Genomic DNA, 26,247 nt, shown 5'->3' with positions numbered 1-26,247 from the left:
TTTTTTTTCGTCAACGATAACTCACGAACGAATCAACCGATTTTGATCGGACTGGCGGCGATCGACGTGGTTTTTTGATGTTAAGAGCTGATTAGTTTTTGAAATTGATCGGTAAAGCCGTTGAAAAGTTATTCCAAAAAACCCACTTTTGAAAAAATTTTTTTTTGTAGTTTTTTTGCGATTTCTCAAAATCTACCGGTCCGAATCGTTCCAAAGTATATACAAAATCTAAGTTTGGTCAAGCCTAGCTTACCAAGGTGATGATCGTTTAAATTTATGACCAGCTCAAATAATGAACATTTACCGCTTAAGTATGAGATGAGTGATCCGTGACGAAATAAATCAAAGTTTTCAAATAAGTCAATATTTTTTTTGAATTCATTTAACCGACTTAAAGTAACTTCTGATGCAGAATACTTAGTACTGGAATTGACACTTTTGACAGCGTAATACATTATAATGCGTTCAATCAAGTCGTAATCTTGGCCTTGGATTTATTATCTAATAAAACTTAGAATATCTTCGTCATTTTCCAAAGCAAATATGTATTTAGTACTGATGTTTATACCTTTGGCTATTAATTCATCACGAAAATCGTAGTAAAATATTTTCTTTCTCTTAGTGACTTTTTTTTTAGGGAGAACAGTACTCAAGGTGTAGATTCGTTTTGTACCCCTCATATGTTATTCTTGAGCATAATGAATTCTTTGTCGCCTGAAAAAAAATAGATTAATCATTTTAAATATTCCCTATTTTTTTTTATTTTCAATTTTCTTAGCGGGAAGTTAAAAAGAGAAAATTCCGGACGTAAAAATTATATTTTGAAATTTATTTAATTGTAATTAAGTATTAAATTATTATGATATTAAAATTAACAGAAATCTCTTAATTTTTTTCAACAACTAATTTATTATGAAAAAATTATAATTAAAAAAATATTCACAGCTAGAAATTAAAAAAAAAAAAATTGCAATTGAAAATTTTCTAAAATAATTGTTTTTTACATTCAATTTGTAATAAAAATTTCAAAAAATGTCGAATGTCTGCTAATTTTAGTATCATTTTAATTTTTAAATTAAAATAATGTTTAAAATTAATTTACTAATTATTTCAAACATTAATTCTAATCATCAATTTATAACCACGTGTTTACAACTAATACGAAAAAAATTAATAAAAATATTATTTTTAAATTAACTTAGTACACTAAAATAATTTTTAATTTATTATAAAAATTATCTTTTTAGATGTACAGCCGTTGTTTAATTTAAAGTTTGACAATAAATTATTTTATTTAGCGAAATATTTTATTCTCTGCTTTTCTGCTAACTTATGGAGGCTGGAGGTAAGAAAAAGTGTCCGTAAACGTAAAAACGTGTCCAATAAGGGTGGCACTGCAGTAGCTTACGATAAATTTTAAAGAAAGCGCTAAACGTAATTAGAAAAATATTATTAATTAACGCGTTCTTTTACAAGTCATGTTGAAATTTCCATTTTTCAAAAAAAGTCAATTTATTAAATTTTGTGGGATACGAAGTATCAGAATGACAGTATCGATATGCATATATTATATTTAAAATTTAACAAATTGTTATTCCTATAAGTATATTTACATATACTTATGAGTAATAAATAAATATATAAACAATATCACTTTGGTTTATTCTTTTTTATATCAAAAATTAAAAATAAATTAATTATTAAATAATACTATTACGTATTAAAATATATCGATTTATTTTTTTTTATTATAAAAATGATAAATACAGTGATATTGATTTATGAAAAACCATGTTGAGAATAAGACAATGTTATTGCTGGATCCTCGTGCTTGGATATTATTAAAATATTACGGAATTTTTCTAAAATTTCTAACAATTGAGATCGACGTATATTTTCAAGATACATTATTTCTTCGAGATGGTGCTTTCCGTCAAAATAATTCAGCCCGCAAAGCTTATCGAGCAGTATTATATCCTCGGAAGAGATTAGAAAATTCTCAGATCGGTATTCGAAGATTTCTTCTTCTTTGGACATTGAGATTGATCTATCGATTCTCATCTCGCTGGATATTCCCTTGGGTGTATTATTATAACTCCAGCTGCTGTCGCTCTCCGTGGCTCTATTTGGACTCAAATCGTCTTGATTTTTCGTCTCCTGATAATGAAATACACTCAATAATTAACTACTCAATGACAAAAAAATAACTTAGTCTTTAAAATCAATACTGAGATAAATGTTTCAATTACTGGCATTGTCTTTGCTATTGACACTTTGATTTACGTTTAATATTAAGTGAAAGTCACTTTAGATTTAAATAAAAAAATAAACTTTTGTTTTTTCCTTTTTTTTTTTTTACTACATATCTTTTTTTCTTTCTAATTATTAATTAGCCTTATGACACTGAGAAAAAAAATACTTTTTCTCCCCTCCGGGCGGAAAGCGTCAATTTTCCGCCCGCTGCGCTAAATGAAAATGCCGCTTTCCGCCTCCGTCGAGGAGAAAAATAGTATTCTCACCACGGGCAGGAAATAAGAAAGCCTCAGATCACATGTTTGTCGACCTCGGCTTCGCCTCGGTCAACAATTACATTTCTTATTTTCCTGCCCTAGGTAAGAAATATACTATTATTAAGAAAATTTTCTTGATACAAGAATTCATGTTCTTGAAAATTTTCAAGAATATATATTCTTAGCTCAATAACTTGTTAAATTGATTGAAATGATTTTTAATTAATTTAAATAAAGCTATTCTTTTGTTCATCTATTATCCAAAGATAAATATTGATGCTCTTCTCTTCAGAAATTAATAATTAATAATAATAGAATATTCGATCGTCATCGAATTTCTTGAACCAAGAAATTGTTAATTGAGTAATAGTATTTTTTTTTTTTTTCAGTGTAGTTTATAGCATTTTAAGTATAGAAAATTTGATTTATGTAGAATCATCTTAAACACAGAAAGAATAAGATGACACTGGATATCATCCGAGATTATACTGAGAGAAAAAAAATTTCAGATAGTAGCGAGTATATCACGATATCACGCAGCATAGTCTGGATTTTTCTAGCTACTATCTGAAATTTTTTCTTATCACAGATATCACTGAGTATAATCTGGGATGATATCCAGTGTCATCTTGTTATTTCCGTGTATGGACTGTTGGGTTTAAATAAAAGTAATAAATAAATAAATTTGTAAATTTAATTTCTCTATTTTATAAAATTTATTTACCGCTAAATTTCGTCCGTGATCGGTCGGCAAATATTGGACATATGTATGCAATTGCAGGAGCAGACGATTTTTTAATAACCAAATAATTATTTTTACTATCTGTTGTTGCTGCTGTGGTTGCCCTAATGGATTCAATTTCTCGCTAATTGACGTCGGTAATGAAAATTCACTTAGAATCTGTAAAATAATATAAACGCTATTGTAATTACATGACATAATTAAATAAAATTAATTATATTGTGTAATGATGTGAAAATATAAAAAAAAAAAAAATATCAAAGCGGGACAGAAATTTAAATATTTAATTGCACAATTTTCAAATTTTATTCCTTTAATAAAATTTTTTTACCTACGTTTTTTAAATTTAATCTCTTTAATTAAAATCTAGTAAACAGTGACGTTAGAATTTTTAATCAAACAAGTCTTAAATTAATTAATTTTATAAAATCATCACTAAATTTAATTACATAAGTTTGTGAAAATTAACTTGAATATTAAAAATCAAACGCCGTTTATGATGCAGCTGCTGCATAAATAAATAGCAGCTTTATTAAAATTAAAAAAAATACTGTTTGTTGAAAGCTTATGAATTTTTCAAAAATAAATATTTAATTGTAAGTTACTTTTTAATTTAATTATAATTTTTTACTTGTAAAAGATTCAATCCCGGAAATTGATCAATGAATGACTCCATAAGTTGATTAGAAATGACAGCGTCGGGCGAAATTACATAAACATTGCTTTCGCACAGCGGATATATAACAGTAGCTTTTGCCCAATAAACTAGGTGTCCGGTTAGTTGAAAAATTTGCGCTAGTGATAAATCTGTATCAGCAGCCAGAGTTTGAAGACTTTTCAGCGGATTGTACATCTGAATCATGCGTCTCAGTGCAGGAGATGCATCGGTTGGTAATGATTCTAATAAGTCCACCGGCTCAATTAACAGAAGTAGGCCGTGGTACGGTCTTAAACTATTTAAACATCTAGAAAATAAATTAGAACAATAAAAACAGTTCAATTATTTTAACCTCTTTTAGTATTGCAATGTAAACAGCTCAGAGATCTTTTTACCTATCAATCATCTCAGGATTCATTATGAACCCTTTTTTGTGGATTTGATGCACTTTTTGTGGCAGGCAAAAATTAACCAATGTCCATTTATTAATCATTAGATTTACAATTCCTGTGTTACAGAGGCTGTCGAATGCTGATTTTAAATCTTTGGCGAGCAAACTTTTTTTTAATATCAATTCATACGGCGATTCTTCTCCCTCACTTTCTTCTTCAGATCTGAATCATTATTAAATAAATATTTTTTAAATAACTAATTTAAAAGTATCTATCTAAATTTTATAATTCAAAACTTTTAAGATAAAATTTCAACAGTCAAAATTAGATAAGTTTAACATTGAAAAGTTAAACTTTCAAAATTTAGATTAATAAAAGTTTCGATTTACCAGAGCCAGAATTTCTAAAGTTTTCAAATTTCCAAGTTCATTTCAGAGTTATATTTTATAAAGTTTTTTTTTCTAAGTCAGTTGCCGACTTTGATCCTAACTCAATTTTTCAGTTGATTGAAACTAGTTTTTTTTTTTTTTTTTTTTTTTTTAATACATAAAATAATTAAAGAGTATACTTTTATATTCATTTTTTCTGTTTTATTTATTTATAAAATTATTATTTGTTATAAAAGCTGTTAAGAGTGTGATATTTTAGATTAAATTAAAGATAACTAAAATAAAAGGATGCAATAAAATAAAGTGTATTATATTAGAGAGTGATGTGTACTTATAAGAAAGTAAGAGTGTACCAAAGAAAAAGGTTAAAAAATTATTATTATTATAAATGTAAAATGGTAACAGTTTTGTAAATCACTAAATATGGTGATACAAATAAAATTATATTCTATTCTATTTATTTATTTATTCATTTATTACAGTCCTAACAGCCTATTGGTCAATAACAGGGTCACTTTATGGTGCAATGATATAAATTTATAGTAAAGAGTTTACATTACATATTGAATATAATTTAGGAGCTGATTTTCAAAAGGGTATCTTTTCATGTTTTAAAAGAGCAGTTTTTTGAACTTTTAAATATTAATTACTTGGAGAATTATAAAGATTTCTTAATGAAAATCGAATTGTAGCTTCATAAAACGATAGAAATTTATAGCTAAATTAAAAAAGTTCAATAAAAATATTTATAATTATAATAATCAGGTTAATCAGACCACAACAGGTTGATACTCATGTCTGATGGTATGTTGATGATTTTATGTATTTATATTATGAAAATAATTTTTTTTAAAAAATTTTGGGAATTGAAAATGTTTAGATCGGCTGCCTAATTTTAAAACACAGTAACGGCAAAATTTTTATACCTAATTTTTTTTTAATATTGCTGCATTTCTTATAACTTTTAGACTTTAATTTCAATTTTTTTTTTTTTTTAATATTTATATTCAAGTATTTTGTATTCATAAATCAAATTTTTCATCAATTTGGCAGCCAAACTTTTTTTTGATAAGAATAATTGAAAAAAACTTCTAAATGTTAGTTACTGTGTTTTGAAATTGGACAGCCGAGATTATATTGTGTATTCTGTTTTATGAAATATCGTATTATTTTATATAAATTGTAAAGATGGTTGAGACTTATTAGACAATTTGTATGTTTGACGTGTTTTATTAAAATAATTTATTTATTTGATGTATGTATTTTTAGATTGCCTGAAAAAGTCAGTATATCCGACGAAACGTAGCAATAAACTGTGAAATAATTGTCAATATTGCGTTTGTGGTCTGATCAACCTGATTATTATAATTATATATTCCCTTGGATCTGATTAAAACAATTATGAAGTTTATAATTGAAGATAACCAGTTTTTTGTGTCGATTAATAAAAAATGAAAAGATACCCCTTTGAAACTCAACTCTTCAATTATAATTATGCTAATTTATTACACATTAAGATTTAAATTGAGTACAACAATTAGTACATTCATTAAATTATAAAATATTAATTATAAATTTGTTAAATCTGAAAATTCTGGCTCGAAAATTATATATAGATAGGTTTATTCGGCGATGCCTGGAGAAAATTAAAAAAAGAAAAAAAAAACAAAAAAATTCAAAGTTCAAAAAATTAACGGTGTTATTAATAATATTGCAATGTATGTTTCTTGAGATTTAAAAAAAAACTCAATTTTTTTTTTAGTCAATTAATTAAAAAAAAAATTACAATTATAAAATCATGATGTAAATTATTGGTGTATTTTTTATCCACCTGTTATGAAATTAAATATGAAAAAAAATTCAATAAGAGCTCAATTCAATTATTTTACAACCGAATAAAAACGTAATATTTATTTTGTGAAATTACCAATAATCGTAGCATTTAAAAATAAAAAATCTCGCATCTAAATAAGCATTAATAAGAATTATGATAAGAAAAAAAAATTACCTCGTCGCTATTTCATCAAGAGTAGATACCATCATTTTTATTTCCTCCGTTAGAAACCCACATCTTTTTTCTTCGTGCCTGAGTGTTATTCCTAATCTGCATAAAAAAATACAACCAAGAATAATAATAATTACCGTGTTATAAATAAGTACCTAGTGTGTATGAATAAGTTGAGAATAATTAAAAATGATTGTTTTGTTATTGATTAACAATTCAAATGATTTAAAGACTGACCTTTTGCTCAAGTCGTGGTAACACTTGACAACAGATTGATTAGCTTGTGCTTGTAACGCAAACACAACATTAAATAACATTGAAGAATTAACTTCTTTTCCCCTTGACGATGGTATCAAAGTTGGATGACCAACAAATCGTACGTTATTTAATTTTAACTCGAATTTCATTTCACAAAGCTCCGGTTTAACAGCAAATAACGTCGACAATACTTCATCAGATAATCCAGATAAATTTCCATTAGTGATATTTGATGTTGGACACGGCAGAGACTAAAATCATCAATTCATTCATTAGTATAATTTATAACACACTTTTAATAATAATAATCATTATAATACTAACCTGCAATGAATCTTCAGCTATTATCAATGAATAAGGATTCTTTCTTTTTGTACACTGATTAGAATCCCTTTTATTATTATCCATATGCGGATATCTAAATAACATTCTATCACCTTTACTATCTCTTTTTACAAGAATAATACTCAATGGATTTATTTCCATTTTTAAATTATTTATTTAACCAAAAAGTCACTTTTTTAATTATAAAATAAAACTACATTTTTAAATCATTTATTTCAATGAATAAAATTAAAAAATTAATATTTAATTTAGCAACTCCATTATTAATTAAAATTATGAAAATGAAGTTAGCCGAAATTTAAAAATTTTTAGAAATTTTTTATTGAAAAAATTTCAATTAAACAATTAAAAAAAAAAATTATCACATGTAAAAAACTTGAAAAACTATAAGTGCAATTTTTTATAAATATCTTTTTAGTTGTAATTTAATTAATAAAAAAAAATAAAAAATTTTTACATGTCTTCTAACTTCAGTATCATTTAAAATTATAAATTTAACAAACAAAAATAAAAAAAATAACACTAAAATTAGCCGACGTCTTTAATTTGTTTTTTTTTTTAATTATTAAATTGGAACTAAAAAATATTTTTAAAAATTGCACTTTCAGTTTTTTACAAATGAAATTTTTTTTGTTTTTTTAACAAAAAAAAATTCTAAAAATTTTTAAATGTCAGCTAACTTAATTTTCATAAAAAAATACACAGTTTCACAAACTAGAGGTTAAATTAAAAAAAAAAAACAGAATAAATTATCTAAAAAATAGCAATAAAATAAATAAAAATCCGACATTAACCTCAAAAACAATTAAAACAATCCGTTAAAAAATAAGCTGACCAGAATAACAATTAAAATAAAAAACAAAAACTGTAAAAAAAAAATAGACAGCTAAATTCTGATGCAAGATATCAATTGTCACGAATTTACAACAGGATGAATACCAAAATAATTTATCGTCCAGGTTAGGCTGAAGAATTAGCACTCTATCTTTCTCTTTCCACTTTCTCCATCACATATTTTTATCCTTTTTTAGTTGCAAGTTTCAAAATAAAAATAAAAATGAGTTTATAAAATCCATCTTAAAATCATCAGAAATCTACAATAAAAAAAAGAACAAAATAATATAAATACAAATATTACATATCTATATTAAATACATGAATGCATATAAATAAAATACACTGAACATTGAGATTGAGCGTATAAGTTTATACTCATTCACATGTACGTGTTTACACTCAGCAAGCAAAAGTGAGACAGTGAAAAAAAAAAATAAAAAAATCGGGAAAGAGAGAGAAGTTGAAAATGCGCGCGCAGGTGGCGCGATGTCGGTGCGTCAGAATATCAGTGACTCCTGTCTCGCCCGGGAGAGAGAAACGTCGTCGTCGGTAGTTGTTAAATATCCTCTGCTCTGCTCTTGGTTGTAATTGCTACAACGATGGTAATCGTGAATCAGACTCAGTACGAATACGAACCGGGGTCTTCATGCTATCGTTAATTTTTAACACAAAACGCCCTCGCAAGTACCCGGTGCGTTTTATAACACCAAATATAAACAATAATTAGACATTTAAATACATTAAATAATATATATAAATATATATGTATACATTACCTTTCACTTTACATTATTACACACACATAATAAATTTAATTATTATTATTATCAATTAAATAACCCAAGTATGCACGTTTGTCAGCGCACTGGATGTTGCTAAAAAATTCCCAGGCTGAAATTGCCGATAATTTATTCCCGTAAAAAATAAGTAAATAAACAAACACGGCTATTAAAATTAACAAAAAGAGAGCGTTAAAAAAATAATAGTGTTACGTGGGTGTGAAGTGAGGGTGGGTTATGGAGCTTTATCCATATCGCGTGTATTTACTTTTATCCTCGATTATTTTAACATGTTTCATTGTCGGAACTTCGAGAGCATCCGATGGGATCCCCGCAGATCGTGAGTATATTTTATAAATATTTATAATCACTGTGATAGATAATAAACCATGTGCTTTTTAATTCATTATTTTAGTTTTTTAGATGCGCTTATTTATAAACAAAGTACATAAGAAGGTACTCAGACATTTATCAATTTATTTGTATCAAAAAATATTTGTTAATAGTTAAATCATTTATTAGAGACCTTTTTTTTAGTAATAAACAAATATTTCTATGATACTAAAGTTAGCCGATGTTTTTAATTTTCTTTTAATAATTATGAAAATTAATTTAGCAGATATTTAATAATTTTTCTAATAAATAAATTACTGTATAAAAAAAATTGACATGTAGGAAATTTAATGAATTAAAAATGCATTTTTTTTTAAATAATTTCTCGGGACAAATATTTTTGTTAAATAAAATTAAAAAATGGTCACTTTAATATTATTTAATAATTAAATTAGAACAAAAAAATATTTTTAAAAAATTGCACTTACAGTTTTTCAAGTTTTTAACAAATGACAATTTTTTTTTTAATTTTTTCAATAAAAAAATTCTAATTTTTAAAAGTCGGCTAACTTAATTTTCATATTTCTTACTATTTAAAATAATATGTTTGTATATAATAATTCTGATATTAATTTATTAAATATTAATACATCTTTTAAAATACTAAGAAATATTTATTAAGGACTAAAAAGTGGTCTATAATAAATGATTTGTTAAATATTAAATATTTTAACTATAAACTAATTCTTTATTCATTACTTATTGAGTAACAATTACATAACAAGTCTACGGTTTTTACATTTTAATTGTTGGATATTGAGCATGTTTATTCATGAAGAGCTGCCGGAATATATATTCAAATTTTTATTCTAAATTATTTGAATAAAAATAATTGAGTGTATATAATTACATACATAAATACATATTGGCAAAAAAAGGAAAGAACTGAGATCTTTAAATTGGCCAATGTCTCAGCCTTGTTCTGATTCTTTCTTCTTTTATTTTTTTTTCAATACATTATTCTCAGGATCATTGTCACGAGCACAAGGGTGACAAATCCAATCCACTGTTTCCATATATATATATGTTTTTACGTACCCTCGTACCCGTTGTGAGGGTGAAATAGCTTTAGCTTCTTTTGGTATTATTTTTAAAAAAGTTTTGTTAGCAACATCCCCCGAGTTTTTATTCGAATTTCATGTGTTTCAATAATTTCAGGAAGTAGTACAATGCATATACAAGTACAATGTCTTTGACAATTTACAACGCGCTTTGTACCGAGATTACACATCTGGATTTGGAGTTACTTTATTAGATTTAGTTTTCATTTTAAAATTGTTTTTATTTTTATTTTTTTGTCTATTGGGTAGCAGAGTAATCGACTTGATTTTATACAAGGGTACTTGTTTTTTGTTTATAGAGATATATTCTATGCGCATGTTACATATTTTTTGCTACGATACATATGTGTGTATATTTATATATATTTATATTTTATAGCTGTATCTACATACAAGCGCTATAGCGAGAGATGAAGTTAATACGCTTTTTTATATTTTTTGTACGATGAAAGCCAGATAGTGCAGAATGAAAGAGAATGGATGGAGTAAAAAAATATAAAATAAAGCATGGGATGAGCAAAAGTGCTATCTCGGTACAATCTTTATTCGTCGATGGAAAGTTAAGCTTTAAAGTTAGATTTTTTTATACAGTATTATTATATACGTACATGCTAATTTATTTATTTATTTATTTATTTATATAGTTATGTAGATGCAAGAGCTATAAAAAACAAGAGCTGAATTAATTATTAGGTATGGAGGTAATAGAATTATTCTTTTATGAAAAATTCTTTAACTAACGAACGCATTCACATTTTTCAAATGAAAACTGTAACGCCTGATCTTCAATGATTTTCATGGATAAAAACGCGATCCCGTGAAACTTTTTAGCTCTTAAGAGCTTCTAATTTCGAAAATCAGGTGCGGAGTATTGTAAACTTCCGTAATTAGACTTTCCAAGCAATTAATTCGGTGAAAATTATTCAGAAAAATTATTATATAATTCTGTGGGTCGTAAACTCGACTTGATACCCAACATATAATTTTAGTAACCAAAATAACTGTGAAAGGCTTCAAATGAATAAATTTTATTTCTAATGTTAAATTTAATAACAACCAGTTGGATAAAAAAAACTTTGACTGTCAATTCCCTTAGCCTTGCGTTCCGCCGGACACTAATTATTATCCACGGGAAAAAACTACTACTTGCTAGTAGAAAATAAAAATAATGAGATTTTTACCATCAATAACAAGAATCGTTTACGCCCATGATTATTAATAATTAATAAAATACAGTAGGAATTGAGGACGGTGTGTGCTTGATAACTTTTTCACTTTTATTTAGTTGATTAATTTGGCCCGTCAAGATTCCAAGTTATTGATCACACGGTAGTCAATATAATCAAATCAATATCAATATATACACCATCAAATAACTAATACAATTAGCTATTATTCTTTCAATATCCTTTTTCGGCATCTTAGCCGCTGACATTTGTGTTTAGTTAAAGAAAAGTTCAAAGTCGACTATATGTATGTCGCTAACAAGTTATCAAGCGCCAAATATTGTCCTTAGTTCCCACAATATTATACCGTTTTTATAAATCAGAATTTAACTATTCAAAGAATTATAATTCTAACTAATATGTTACTTGCTCAATTATAATATAACTTTAATCCGTAATTTTTCCTTTTATTTTAATTAAAACTAATTATTTTCATAAAAAACTAACTAAAATTTATCAAAGAATTTTTTTTTAACAGAGTCTGAAGTCTAAGGTGAAATTTAATTAATTAAATAAGTATTAATCGTTTACTAACCACAGTAAGCTGTCATGACAGAAATTTTCCCTGTCAAAAATAAAAAATCTTCTTTCTGGAAGAAATTCCTTAGACCTTTTCTAGTGAGCGTAACCTGCGTAAGATTTTTCTATCTGTTGAAATTTTTTTTTCCTCTAAAGTGTGATGATAAAAATTTAAACGCATCACACATTCAGGCTCGTTAAAATAAAAAAATATATATTTTCTCTACCAGAAAAGTACATGATGTTCGAGTTAAGTAGGTGGTAATAATAAAAGATGTTATTTTTCATTTTTTTCCAACTGTAGGAAACTAATTGGTGATAATTTGTGTGTAAACACTTCTCGTCTAAACCAATTAGAAGAACGGAAAGAAAAATATAGACGTAATAAAGAGCAGTAATTTTTTTTAATTATTTATCTGCGATAAAAATATACGTGTATATTTTGTGAGTAAAGATTTGTTAAGGGTACTTATTATTTATAAATAAAGAGATATATCTTTTTAATATAAGGATTTGTTTGAGTTAAAAGAATAATTAACAGTAAATTAAAATATTGGTAAATTAAAGAGACGCTTTTTTTTTAAATCGATGGTTCAACTCTGGGTTAAAAATTCATCGCTGCACAGCTTCGTTACTTTTATTGGCTTTTATTAAAGTCGAATTATTTTTTAATAAAGGCAGAATATAGCCCTGGGTATTATTTTTTTTATCAATTAAAAGTCTCTGCGTGTTAATATCAATTAATGTCAATACTAAAATTCATTTTTAGTTTCATCAATTTTTCTTTCATTAAATGCACCATTTTTGTAATAAACGCGGGCTTTTAAAATTTAAAATTGCAAATAAACTTTATTTGACAGAACTTTTATTATAAACTTTAATATTAATAAAATAAACTGACAGGTTATGAAATGGCTGTAGTATTATTTTTTATTTCAAAAGTAATCATGAAAAAGTTGGAAAATCAATTTAGATTTTCAAATTAATTTTATCGTGAATTATTTCAAATGATTGGATAGAAAGCAAGTGCTGGTACGTAGCTAGTTGGTGGACGTTTTAATTTTTTTTAACATCAATTCGTTGGACGATTGTGGAAAAGTTATAAACAAGATAAAAAAAATTTCAACGTAAAATGCTGTCAATCACAAAGAGCACGATTTTAATTGAGATAAAATTTTTTTTTAACTATGGTATGAAATGTCAGTGAATGTCATTTGCTTTTATAAATATTTTTATTGAATTTGATGAAAATATAAAAATTACGTTTGTTGTAATTTTATTATTTGCTTGCGAGCATAGACTGAAAGATTTTATAATTGTGAAATACAAATTGACTTGGAACAAATATTGCGGAAATTAAATGCCCAAAGGGTTTCAGAAAATTACTTTTTCTGGTTGTTTATATTATACGTAGATATAATTAAAAAATTTTATTTACAGTTTTTTTTTTTTTTTCCTCTAGAATAACTAATGACGGGAATACTTATAATTTATTAGTTACATGCCCTCATTGCACAAATTATGCAATAATTAAATGATAAAAAACTATTGATTTAATTATATTTTTAAATTATTCTCATTACTATGGTTTTATGATAATAATGGTAATCTATATTATTAAGAGAAGAAGAAAAATTTTGTGGTCATTGAATTTATATGATAAAATGGGTTTTTATGATTAAATTTGGTATCATTAAAAAGGTCTTGATCTGGAGTTGTACCTTTTCAAGATTTCACGTCATTCTCAATAACAGTCAATTTATGATGATAAGTATCTAGGCTGCATTTAAAAATGCGCTATATCTGGATACATAATTAAAAAATGACCTTGTATCTTGTGAACTATTGATATTTTTAAAGATATAAGCTTATCCCGATGTTACACTCATCGAGACCTTTCATTTGAGTACCCACATCAATTTTTCATATATTTTATATATATTATATATTATATATATGTATATATGAAAAATATGTCAAAAATGCATGTGGGTACTCAAGTGAAAGCTCTTGATGAGTGTAACATCAGGATGAGCTTACATCTAAAAAAATGTCAATAATTAAGAAATGACCTTGTATCTTATCAACTAATGATATTTTTAAAGATATAAGCTCATCCCGATGTTACACTCATCGAGACCTTTCATTTGAGTACCCACATCAATTTTTCATATATTTTATATATATTATATATTATATATATGTATATATGAAAAATATGTCAAAAATGCATGTGGGTACTCAAATGAAAGCTCTTGATAAATGTAACATCGGGATGAGCTTATATGTTAAAAAATGTCAATAATTAAGAAATGACCTTGTATCTTGTAAACTATTGACATTTTCAAAGATATAAGCTTATCCCGATGTTACACTCATTGAGACCTTTCATTTGAGTACCCACATCAATTTTTCATATATTTATATATATATATATATATATATATATATATATATATATATATATATATATATATATATATATATATGAAAAATATATCAAATAAGCATGTGGGTACTCAAATGAAAGCTCTAGACCAGTGTAACATCGGGATGAGCTTATATCTTTAAAAATGTCAATATTTAAGAAAATACAGTGCAATTTAATAAAAGTCACCATTTAATAAAGCAAAATTTTATTTATTTACAGTTCACAAGTCACAGGAGTCACATTGTGACCGCAAGATTGCTAGTAATTATAATAATAATAATAACAACTTTTTCATTTTTTTTGTTTACGATCAAATTTAAATCATAAATGATTTATATTGTATGAGTGAGTTTTTTTTGCATGTTGATGAAAGTCTAGAAAGAAGAATTTTTTTGACTGATTATTAAAAATAAAAATTTCCCTCTACCAGTAGTTTTCTCGAACCGACTATGAATACAGAACGAAAGGAAACGAGAATTTATTTTTTAAAAGCTGAAGAAATCGTGGAATTTGAAATCGTCAGAACTCGCGAATGTCATTATCATTAATTGAAATAAGTAGGTACGAGTCTTCATATGGCCAATATTGACACACCTACAGTCCGCTGTATGCATTTTTATTTTACTATAATTTTACCAATTGAAATGACATAAAATTATTAATATTTTATTATTTAACAAACATACTCAACATGTCTATTTAATTTACTGACATTATTATTGCTCACAATTCGTGATTAATAAATGTATATAATTTACAAATAAATGAAAAAATTTTCAATTAAATTAGTAACTTTTAATTTTTGTTTCAACGATTGTAAATAATTAAAAATTGTATATATTTATTGGAAAATTCAGTTGTCACATGTTTTAATTGTTTAATTACAAGTATTTGTACACGTAATTTAAAAACGATGAACTTCAATAGCCTGTTAACTTGTACGTTCATATAAATTGATTTTTTGCCCTCCATTAATTTTTAAAAAATTTTTCAATGTCCCGAATGTATAATCAGTGTGTCGAAATTGTTTTTTTCTTATAACAAGAAGAAAAGTACTTACATTACTTTTTATTTATATTTTATTTTTGCTTTAGAAAACAAAATATCAATCGATATTTTGTTGACTGTATAAATTAGCTATTTAATCCGTTGCGGCTAGACGCGATTGATTTTTATTGAAGTACATTACTGTTATTATTACAGTACATAAAGCCAACTTGAAGCGAGTCCTTATCCTTGAGACTTTCTGTATTTTACTTCCAATTTACAATTTAAAACTCAATATATTTAATATATTTTTCTTTTTTTCTCTCAAGTCGCGGCCCATAAATTTTATTCACGTACCGTTTTTATTTATGAATGCCGAAAAGAGCAACTTTTTTTCAAATTTATGGCAATAAATATTTTTATCTTGATAGAATATGAGTTTGATGGACTACTGTTTTGATGAGGGTTAACTCTGTTTTCTTCTTATGCATAAAAATATTCGACGTCTCCTGTCTATCGTGTCTATAAATATAACCATTACCGATAATATATATTTTTTCCACATATTTTCTTCATAATAAGCCCTTACGGCGTCGTAACACGTAAATATTTAATTAATTACACTCTATTAATTGAAGAAAAATTTTTCTTATCATCTTATTCCGCGCGATCGCCCCCATTATTATAAAATTTAATTAATTTTTATATTAAATTTAATTCATCAATATCTATCAAGGATAATTATTTTTTTATGTAATTAATAATAAATAAGATTACTAAAGCTCGTTAATATTCCACTAAAAAAATTAACTTAAGAGAAAAACTTCTGAACCAAGATAATCATTTTTAAAAGTTTCATAGTTTTGAATTTAAGTTAATTTATTAAATTTAATATTACTTGATCCAAAAATTTTTTGTCTTGATTTAGAACTTTTCAAAATGATTTTCTCTTAAATTAATTTTTTTTTTATGTTAAAAACTAACTGCGATTGAATAAAAAAAATTGCATTAATTTTAATATCATTTTTATATAAAAGTTGTTTTTTTTATTATTACCTAAAATATAATCTAACACTTGTGGTTGTTAATTGTTAAAAAAAATTAGAGATGAAATTATAATTTAAAAACTAAAAAATACTCTTTATTATAAAAACAAATTAAATAGTAGAAAGTAATTTTAAATAATTAAAAAAAAAAATTAATTTTACTATTAAAAAAAGCGTAGGCTGCTTTATGAGATATTTTTACTTTTGCCAATAAAAAATTTATTAAAATTTTAAGCACTTCACACTTTTTTATAATAAAATTAATTTTTTGTTAATCACTAAATAATTATTTTAAACTTACAGAAAATTATTTTTTACTTTTAGTTTTTTATTAATTAAAATTTAGTTTTTAGAAAAATTTTTTCAGTGTATTTTCTGAAAACTGGTTCAGATTTCATAGAACACGATCTTAAATTCATTACTCTAGTGTATTCGTATCAAACTTCGTTAAAAGTAGTACATAATTCAAGCACTCAGCCAATTATTAAGAAACTCGTACCGTATATGTTTAGTCAAACATTTCACAAGCTCTGATTTTGATTTCATGAAAATAAAAATAAAAAAAAAAGCGTATTAAAATTTACACCGCGTATTGACACTCTCGTTATCGCTTCGCCGGATATCGATTAAATTAAAAAAAATTTATATTTTTCCACACTTATTTTTCTTTGTAGATTTCAAATTTACATAGATATAAATGCGGTCACACGTATAATCCTTGAAAAAAAAAATCCTTTGAATTTTTTTTTTCTAATCAACTTGACTAGGAATCTATTAAAAAATAATGCTACATTTTTTCGTACTATCGGTTTTTAGACACCGGAATATTTCAGTCACATAAAAAAAATGCAAATTTGTTTTTGTTTTGAAATAAAAATGACATTTGCTTCTACCGGCGAATAAATATTGATGAATGTAAAAAGAAGAAACATAACATTTTGTAAATTGTCTGTAAAAATTCGAATTGTCGAACGACATGACAAAAAATCAAAAATCTTGTTGATATTTTTGTATGTTATCTAGCAAACATTTGATTTATTTTAAAGGCTTTTTTCATATTTTTTTTATCTGCATACTGCAAACTCAGGGTGAAAATACTCAGCAGTTTTTTAGTGATGCGGGTATAAGTATAAAAATAAAGAAGAAATATGTCATTTAGCAGTAAAAAAAATTTATTTTATTCAAGAGAAAATTCTTGATCCAAGTAAAGTTTATTTAAATCAAGAAAAATTTATATTTAAAAATTTTTTTACTTAAATCAAGACAATAAAGCTCTTTGAAATGATTTTCTTGGTTCAAAAATTTTTGTCGTGAATCAAGTTGATTTTTTTTTTCAGTGTGTAGATATTGATTAAAAAGCTTGGGGTTTGAATTCTTACAATATATTTAAATTCAGTGAAACACGTCTTCCATTGATTTAACTTATTAAAGCTTCATTCAAAGTTAAAATGTTTAAATATATTATCATTTATCTTCGGTGAAAATTTTTTAAATATTTCAAGAGAATCATCGGAATAGTTGAATCTCCAAAAATTATATATATTAAAATATTGAACATTTGGATTAACTGAATATTTTACAGTGACAAGAACCAATATAGCTTACACAGATCAATCAAACGAGAAATTATTTGAAATTAAATAATGAAAATTATTTTACAGAATGAATAATAAATTTTAATAATCGTACTCCGTAAATTCATTTATCTGTAATTTTATTTTATCACCGATTGACAACAAGAAATTTTATTTGAAATCTATACCACAGCGAATCTAAACAGCTTGCAATACCACATTTCAAATTATTTTTAAAATTGAACCTCTATTTCTCCTGTTATGACTCATAATTCGTTGCTCGCTATGTTTTTACTATTCTCATAAAAGTAAGAGACAATATTTTTTGACCTGATTGGTTTTGAATTTTCGAAAGCTTAAATCATTTTTAAATTGTAAATTAATTACAAATATTAGCATCTAGCATAGAATTAAACCAATCGATTAACTGATTTTTTGTAAGAGTAATTTTGTTACAAAAATATGTAAGCGAACAGACGGATAGTGGTTAGAAAAATAATACAATCAAATGATTTTTTGACGTAAAGATCAGTCAGTAGATAACTATTCAACTAGCAGCTTCGGACATTTCAAGATACAGTAACTACAAAATTATTTGATCTAGTTTTTTTGTTGTTGTTGCATTTTTAATTACTTCAAACGTTGTTTTTTTAGAAAATCCTTTTCTCTATATCTCATCAGTATTAATCAAATTTTTTATCAATTAATTTAAAGGGTAAACTTTTCTTATAAGAAAAAAATTTTTCTAAATCTGAAAAATATTAATTACTGTGGTGTTAAAAATGGGCCAACCGAGAACTTAATACGTTTACCCTACTAGTATTCAAGTTAGGATGGTATCGCATGAATCTAATACGAAGAGACGCTTTGTCTCGATTTTCAGTGAATATGTGATTTCCGTTCACATACTATACTCTGAAGACATATCACTAGGTCGACTGTCAAGAGGCTGAAACTAACATATCCATTATTGAAAACATTAATGGTCTTCTATCAAAAATATTTGGAATAAAAATGATTAAAATCTTTGTTTTCTTACTAGAATACTCTCTTTACATTGATGCATTCATATTATTTTAGGATTTACTTTAAATTTACTATACCGTCATCACTATAAATGATTGTCTTAGATTTTTCATTTGAAAAGACTATTTTTTAACACTTTAAACTTATTTTAATAATGATTCTCTATAATTTAAGATAATAAATTTTTTTTCAACTATAAGAAATTATTCTGTCGGTCTGTTTTCTTTACAAATTTAGTTACAAATCATTCTTTTAAATGAACTGGGGTAAGAACCGCAGTCCTCAGCCCCTAACCAATAGTCAGCTGGCCTTAGTCCTATGCTTTGTATTAAACATAGGATCAAAAAAACCAAATAGGGATATGGATATAATTAAATTTCGAGTGGTGATTACTAGTTTGGGGCAGGGTATTGGTTTTCTTTTCCTATTGTGTAAACAGCAATAATTTATTCACCTTTGTTGAATTTATGGTATTCAAAAATTCATTCAGCAGGAAACTTTATTCATTTTTTTATTTTAATTACGGAGGTAAAATTTTAAATTGTTTGGAGAATTTTATATATCTAATATTACTTTGAAAATAAACAATTATTAGACGTCAAAAAAAAAAACGCACTGATAAAAAAAAAAAATTTTTTTCTCTTGAATCTATTTAATTTTTTTATTAGTGGGTCAAAAATTAAATATTGACATTTTAATCCGAAAATTTTTTAATTAAAACAATTTTTTTTTTCGGGAAAACAATAATTTAAAATCGAAACATTCACTATAATTTATAAGTTAAATCATATATTATTTAATTTTCTTAATTACGCAGATATAATAATCAATAAAAATACTCTAGTCTAAAAAATTAAAATTAATATTATATGTAAAAAATAATATTAATTAAATAGATAATTATATAGGTGTCAAAAAATGACATTTAATCTTTTAAATTAAATTTCTTAGAAATTAATGTACCTAAATGTCCTCTACTCACAACTTTAATAAAGATTTGTCATAAATATTTCAATTAGTCAAATAAATTCTAAAAATTTTTATTTTTATGATAATTATCTTGATCACGCTACAAAGTAATAACTAAATTTGTCTAAAAGACTTTTTAGTATTAAAATAAGCAAAACATGAAAAATGACTCAATATTTGAATTCAAAGTACCTTTTTGAAATAATTTCTATCCGTTTCTAAAAGAGTGTTGAAGTCAATAAATTTTAAATTTTTATTGCTTATTCATAATTTATAATCAACGTCTTCATTTCCCCGAGTGATTTTCATAATCCAACGACACCGAAATACAATTTAAAGTTTTGAAAAGACCGAAATCGAACTTTGTAAACTTATCTTTGGTCAATTGCCTTGATTACGTTTCCAGACGAACAAAGTCGGTCCATTAGTCCAGGGAATGATCAGCAAAGGAAATTTGAATAATGAATCGACTTATTTCTCAAATACATTATTATAATAGTTGTCGCTCTACGGAGTATAAAAGTTTGCTAGTATTGAGACATCTACTTCCAGTTTCTAGCTGCCAGATGTTCTTTTCGTTAATTAATATCGCCCATATTACTTTCGGATACGGATAGAAATCGTAAATAAATTAAATATTTATGCACACTAGAAGTATTTTTATTGGCTTTTTTCATCTTCTAGAAAGCGGCAGTCGATAGGGAGATAAAAATTTTACTACGGCGATCAAAAATTGTATGACAATTTTATGGTAAAATATATTTGAATCACTGGCTGGATTTTTAAGGACAATAATAAACAACAGATTGTTTTTTGTATTTTATGGTGATCATTTCCATATATGCATATACAATATGAAAACAGAATCACGGATATTTGGAATTATTTATGTCAAAACAAATTAAATAATAGAAAGCGTTTTTAATATTTAATTACTGTTAACAAATTGTTCTTCAGAATTATATGATTTAATAAATATTGATTAATAGTAAATGAATAATTTATTAAATGTGATTTATTGAATGTTAATAAATATTCGTATACAAGAGTTTTTCTTGGGAATGGCTTTCATATAATTCTTATGGTAGGAAACCGTAATGAAGTATCAAAAAAATTCAAATTTTTTAAAAAATGTTTTTGTCAATTTTATACTTTTAGATTCTAATTAAAAATTCAAACAATTTTGATTTTTTTAAAGTTCAATGAATTTTTTTTTAAATAAATGAATGATTTGGCTGACTTATGAATTTATGCCTGAAATTTTGATTTAAAAAAGAAATGTAATCGTTTGTAAAGAAATTTATACAAAAATAGGTGTAAAAGTTTTAATAAATGGAGATAAAATGTCCTTATCTTTACAAATAGTTTAATTGATTTTGACACAAATTATTTGGAATATCCGTGATTCCGTTTGTTACTTATTAAGTAATATTTTGTATTAATATTATTATTACCATACGCTTTTGAAATTTTTCGACACTTTGGTGCATGCGGTTTCTTCATAAGTCACAAGTAATATAAAGCATGTAAGAGAATGATGAATGAAATTTGCCGAGCTTAAATATTTATAAATACCCCAAATAAAAAAATGTATTCGTCTGATGAATACATTAATCAAGCATGAATTTGTTCGGAAATGAGGTGAATTTATAATGAGGTAATTTATCAACAAATATGTATGCAAATGTGCATAGATATGAGTATAAAAGTTTTCTTTGTGTTTTGGAGTGTAGCATTGTTGCCCGCCGGTAGATTCGTATCGAATTTGTTGTATCAACAGAATATTGGGTATGTTACTCCAAATATTGTTTCGTTTTACAATACACTAATTCCGGGGCATATATCAATTGTATTTACCGACATAACAAATTCCACATCGACTTTTTTTTCACCAAAAATCTAAATAATAAAAAAAGTAAATAAAAAAAAAAAACAAGTGATCGATTGAAATCGAATGTACTATTGTTATATGCAGAATAATTTAGTTTTACCCTCGATTAATAATTAATGGTTTACGTCATGAATATGTCGGAGCGACAGTTCTGATTTTAAAATAAAATTAATAATGACTGCATTCATACATGGTTAATAAATTAATCGAACATGATAAGGTACTTTTTTTTTCATGAATATAAAATTCTTTGAAAAAAAGAAACGATTTTAATTTTTAGAAACTATAAAAAGATTTTAGCCAATAAAAATCTAAGACTAATAAATTTTTATAAAAAGAACGATAATAATTATAATAATTTATTTTTTATGTTAAACATAAATATCTGTATATTTGTATATTTGCGCACGCATTATGCAAAGTACTTTAAAGAGGTAGAAACGTGCAAATTTGATGGATTTTATTTTTTTTATTTTGACTATTTTCTTTATAAAAAAACTAAGTGCTAAAATAAATTCACGCTGGGGAAAAAGCAGAGAGCAAAAGAATCGTATCGCGGCAGTTACTCTCCGGAACTCAACTTGCTTTACTCTACTTCTTTTTTATATTTTTACTAGAAAAACTACCCCGCGGACTAATTATACTTGCTAATATGGGCTATCGAAAATTCTAATTACTTAGAGCATTCCAACTTTTATTTCAGTAGGTCCAATCGATTTGAATATACTTTTTTTTTTCTTTCGATAATAAATAATAAATTCCAAACTTATTTAAATCAAATTCAATGTTTTTTTTTCCCCGAGATTTTATGGTACTCAATTAAAATTACTAATTTAAAACAACTTAGCAATTTTTTAAAGTAACTAAGACAATAGTAAGCGCTGAAAGTTAAAAAAATAATACAAGAAACTTTGAAAAGTTAAATTGAAGAAAATACAATTATACTTAGACCAAAAGTAATCAGAGGTAGTTTAAAAACATATTTCAAAATCATCCAATTATAAGTAAAAAAATTTGTGACCCGTACAATATTTATTTATGTACCGTGAAATATAATTCAAAAGTTTGGCACGGTCTAGCCAAAAAATGAGAATTCTGCAAACAAAATATGTTATTGAAAACGACGGACGAGTTGTTTTCAATAATAAATTCCTGTTTATACATTTGAATTTGCATATATGCATAAATTCATCTTTTGAATAAATACACATGTATTTGTATTTATTATCATCATATTTCATCTAAATACAAAACCTATGCTAGTACAAGCTTAGAGTACCCACGTGTATATTGGCATAAAAAAGAGTATAAGTGAACCAAGTGAGCTAAAATACACCGGGGGTTACTAATACTTGCACTCTTGAGTAATCACGTATATGCATTTTCGCATATATATATTTATACATATAGTTATGTATGTAGACGTTTTCCTCTCGAAAGAAGAAACTCATTTGCACTAGATAGATGGCGACACCAAGTGTATTTTGCGCAGTTGCTTTATTGGATCGATAACTCTTGACACTTCTTGTATTGAGTATCGCTAAAATTTTAAAAACCACTTATTGCGCATTCTTGTACTGTCGGCAATAAAGGTTCTGTATACTTGAATATTTTTTTAACGGAAAATCAAGGTTCATGATCGAAATACAAAAATGGTTTATGTATCTATTTATATATATATTTATCTATATTTATGTGTATATTATGTAACAGTCATTCACCGAACATAAACACATTAAACATTTTTGAAGTATAAAAAAAATTTTAATGCATACTATACAGAATATTATTTGCATGTAACATGGGATATGAAAAATAAATATTTTTTTTTGTTTTTCAGCTCAAAAAGTATGTCCCTTGAGGCAGTTTCAATGTAAAAATGGTAATTGCTTGCCTATGCCATGGGTCTGTGATGGCTCAGACGACTGTAAAGATAACTCAGATGAAATTCCAAGCATATGCAAACGTAAGTTCAACTTATATGCATTTGTTTATATAAATATAACTATAAAAATATGTATACCTATATATTGTATCTTGTATCTTATTCACGAGATTATGCATACATTTACTTATATAACAAGATAAAAAGTAACAATGAACCAACTATTACGTTGCTACATCATTCAACTAAAGTTTCTTGTACGCGGAACAAACAAGAGCAAACTTAAAAATTACCGTGTTTTTATTTTTTTTATATTTATAATTATAATATTCAATTATTATTATTATTAAATTATGTTGTTTTTGTCGTTGGTATTATTATTTAATGATCTACTTAAGATTTTTATTATTTCATAGCAATAAAAGTAAAATAAAGTAGCTTACGAAAAATTATATGAGAAGACTTAAATATATAATCGGATTAAATACAATTTAAGCATCAAAAATAATTTTTATCTATGAAAACGTGCATGTCTTTTGAAATTTTTCTCATAAATAAAATAAAGGATAGTAAAAAATATATTATAAAACTGTATGCACAAAAAAATAGGAGTTATATTATATAATGAAAAATTAAATGAAGCTGCTTTTTATAAGGTTGATATGGGTTAAGTGAGGTATGAATAAACGAAAGCTTACTCGCTCATTCAAGTACGCTTCTTTATTGCACTTCTCTCGTTAAATTAAATATTCCTATGGGTCATCGACAGCAGTAATACATGATAGTGAAAAGCTTTTGCTTTTGCTGCCGTGTTTTATTAAAGATTCCATCCTTCTAGTCCCCTTGAAAGTTTACTTTTATAACAAGTAGTGGACGTAGCAAAAAATAAACACAAAGATTTATAGAAGATAGTGAGACATGACAGCCCTCTCAAAAATTAGGAAAAATTTTTTTCTTGTTTTTCTATGAACAACATTATTAGAAAAATTCATTATGATGAGAGTTTTTGAGATAAAACAGACTATTTATGAAACTTGAAAAAAAAAAAATTTTCCATCAAAATTAAAAAATTTTTTATCAAAAAATCGTCTAATTACACTGAAAAAAATTTTCTGCTCGGCACCATCTACTGTATAATAACGAGTGTATCGTTACGGGTACAACCCGTACAGCTACGAGTAGCAGTCTGGATAGCGACCGTCACGATCCATTCGGGTGCCATTCACGATATTATTGCTACCGTTAGTATACAGTTTTCCTAACCTCACTCTCCTTTAGATAGCAATGTGTGAATCTAAAAATGTAAAAATATTTGTTTTTAAGTAGTTTTAAGTAATTAGTATTACTCGATATGCTGTCACAAAATGTCAAAATATGCGGTTAAAATTTTATGAATTAAAAAAAAAAAAAAAAAAAAAAAAAAGAAAAAAAAAATACATCTCCGCGGCGGGGAATCGAACCCCGGTCTCCCGCGTGACAGGCGGGGATACTTACCACTATACTACCGCGGATGTTGTGACAGTTAAATCTATAGTAAGTATAATCGTAGCAGAAAATAGTAAAAAAAAAAATTTTTTCCAGCTGGGCCTCCATATGGAGTTAATAGTCTGTCTAACTTAGAATTGGGTGAAAACTGTTACTCCAAAAAATTTTCGACTAAAAAACCATTAAACTAGAGATTTGAAGCTTTAAAATGCCTTTTTAATAATCTCCATACGACCATTTTTCACTGAAATACAGCCAATCAAATATCACCAAAAAAAATGGAATTTTTTTTTGCTTTTTTCAACTTTTGCGAAGTGTGTAATTTAATTATAATAGTTGTAATGATAGTAATACCGTAACATTTTGATAAATAATTTCAACAAAGCTGCAAGAGAACTAAAAGTGTTTCAAATTAAATTATTTACTATAACTAATAACACTAAAAATCTTTTGAATAAACTTCAACTTGAGCTTACTTCGAATACTGGAGTACTTTGATGTCAAATTATAATGAATTTAGTTGAAGTAAATGCAAATTGTGCTGAAGATAGCTTTAAGAAGGATTCTGTGTTAGTGAATATACTCGGAATATATAGATAAACTAAGTTAAATGCTTTATTTAAGATGAAAGAGTATCAATAAATGTTATTTAACATCTATAAAATTATTAATAACTCGAATCTTCTTCAATTATCTCATTTATTCAAGATAATATGAATGAAAGAGACTATTCTATAGCCGGAAACAGAAATAAAGTAATTTTTCGAATTAACTGAAGAAACTGACACGGAACACAGCGGGATTTTTTGCATTGAAATTACAATAGAACAAGAAGTTGC

At 25.7% G+C, this 26,247-nt stretch overlaps 2 protein-coding genes and 1 non-coding gene across 8 annotated transcripts in view; 1 reads left to right on the top strand and 2 right to left on the bottom strand.

The window, feature by feature from the left end:
• Positions 1 to 1,718: 1,718 nt before the first annotated feature.
• LOC123273147 (GATOR complex protein NPRL3) lies at positions 1,719 to 8,393 on the bottom strand. Of its 2 annotated transcripts, XM_044740398.1 has the most exons (8): positions 8,239 to 8,393; positions 7,279 to 7,372; positions 6,934 to 7,205; positions 6,700 to 6,795; positions 4,306 to 4,524; positions 3,884 to 4,217; positions 3,235 to 3,411; positions 1,719 to 2,157 (listed from the first exon to the last, which is right to left on the bottom strand). In XM_044740398.1, the coding sequence occupies exons 2-8, from the start codon at positions 7,360 to 7,362 to the stop codon at positions 1,780 to 1,782; spliced, it is 1,560 nt and encodes a 519-aa protein (XP_044596333.1). In that variant the 5' UTR covers positions 7,363 to 7,372; positions 8,239 to 8,393; the 3' UTR covers positions 1,719 to 1,779. The 2 variants fall into 2 exon arrangements, with proteins under 2 accessions (XP_044596333.1, XP_044596332.1); XM_044740397.1 differs by lacking the exon at positions 8,239 to 8,393 and having other exon boundaries at positions 7,279 to 7,492.
• A 252-nt stretch (positions 8,394 to 8,645) lies between these two features.
• LOC123273139 (low-density lipoprotein receptor-like) overlaps positions 8,646 to 26,247 on the top strand; it is a 48,457-nt gene continuing 30,855 nt past the window's right edge. For all 5 annotated transcript variants that reach the window (XM_044740379.1, XM_044740378.1, XM_044740376.1 and 2 more), the window contains exons 1-2: positions 8,646 to 9,255; positions 23,879 to 24,004. In XM_044740379.1, coding sequence (XP_044596314.1) covers positions 9,153 to 9,255; positions 23,879 to 24,004 — 229 coding nt within the window. In that variant the 5' untranslated portion in view covers positions 8,646 to 9,152. The remainder of the gene's footprint in view (positions 9,256 to 23,878; positions 24,005 to 26,247) is intronic.
• On the bottom strand, positions 25,363 to 25,434 carry Trnad-guc. The gene has a single exon. It is a non-coding gene; the product is annotated as a tRNA-Asp (tRNA).

The sequence above is a fragment of the Cotesia glomerata genome, linkage group LG10, assembly GCF_020080835.1.
Source record: "Cotesia glomerata isolate CgM1 linkage group LG10, MPM_Cglom_v2.3, whole genome shotgun sequence".
Lineage (NCBI taxonomy): Eukaryota > Metazoa > Arthropoda > Insecta > Hymenoptera > Braconidae > Cotesia > Cotesia glomerata.
This window is presented reverse-complemented; position numbering and strand designations above follow the sequence as displayed.

Coding starts and splice junctions, on each gene's coding strand:
- LOC123273147 (XM_044740397.1), bottom strand. CDS start 7,440: ATGGAAATAAATCCATTGAGTATTATTCTTGTAAAAAGAGATAGTAAA. Junction 4,525..6,699: donor CTTGATGAAATAGCGACGAG/GTAATTTTTTTT, acceptor ATAATGATTCAG/ATCTGAAGAAGAAAGTGAGG. Junction 4,218..4,305: donor AATCCTGAGATGATTGATAG/GTAAAAAGATCT, acceptor TTTATTTTCTAG/ATGTTTAAATAGTTTAAGAC.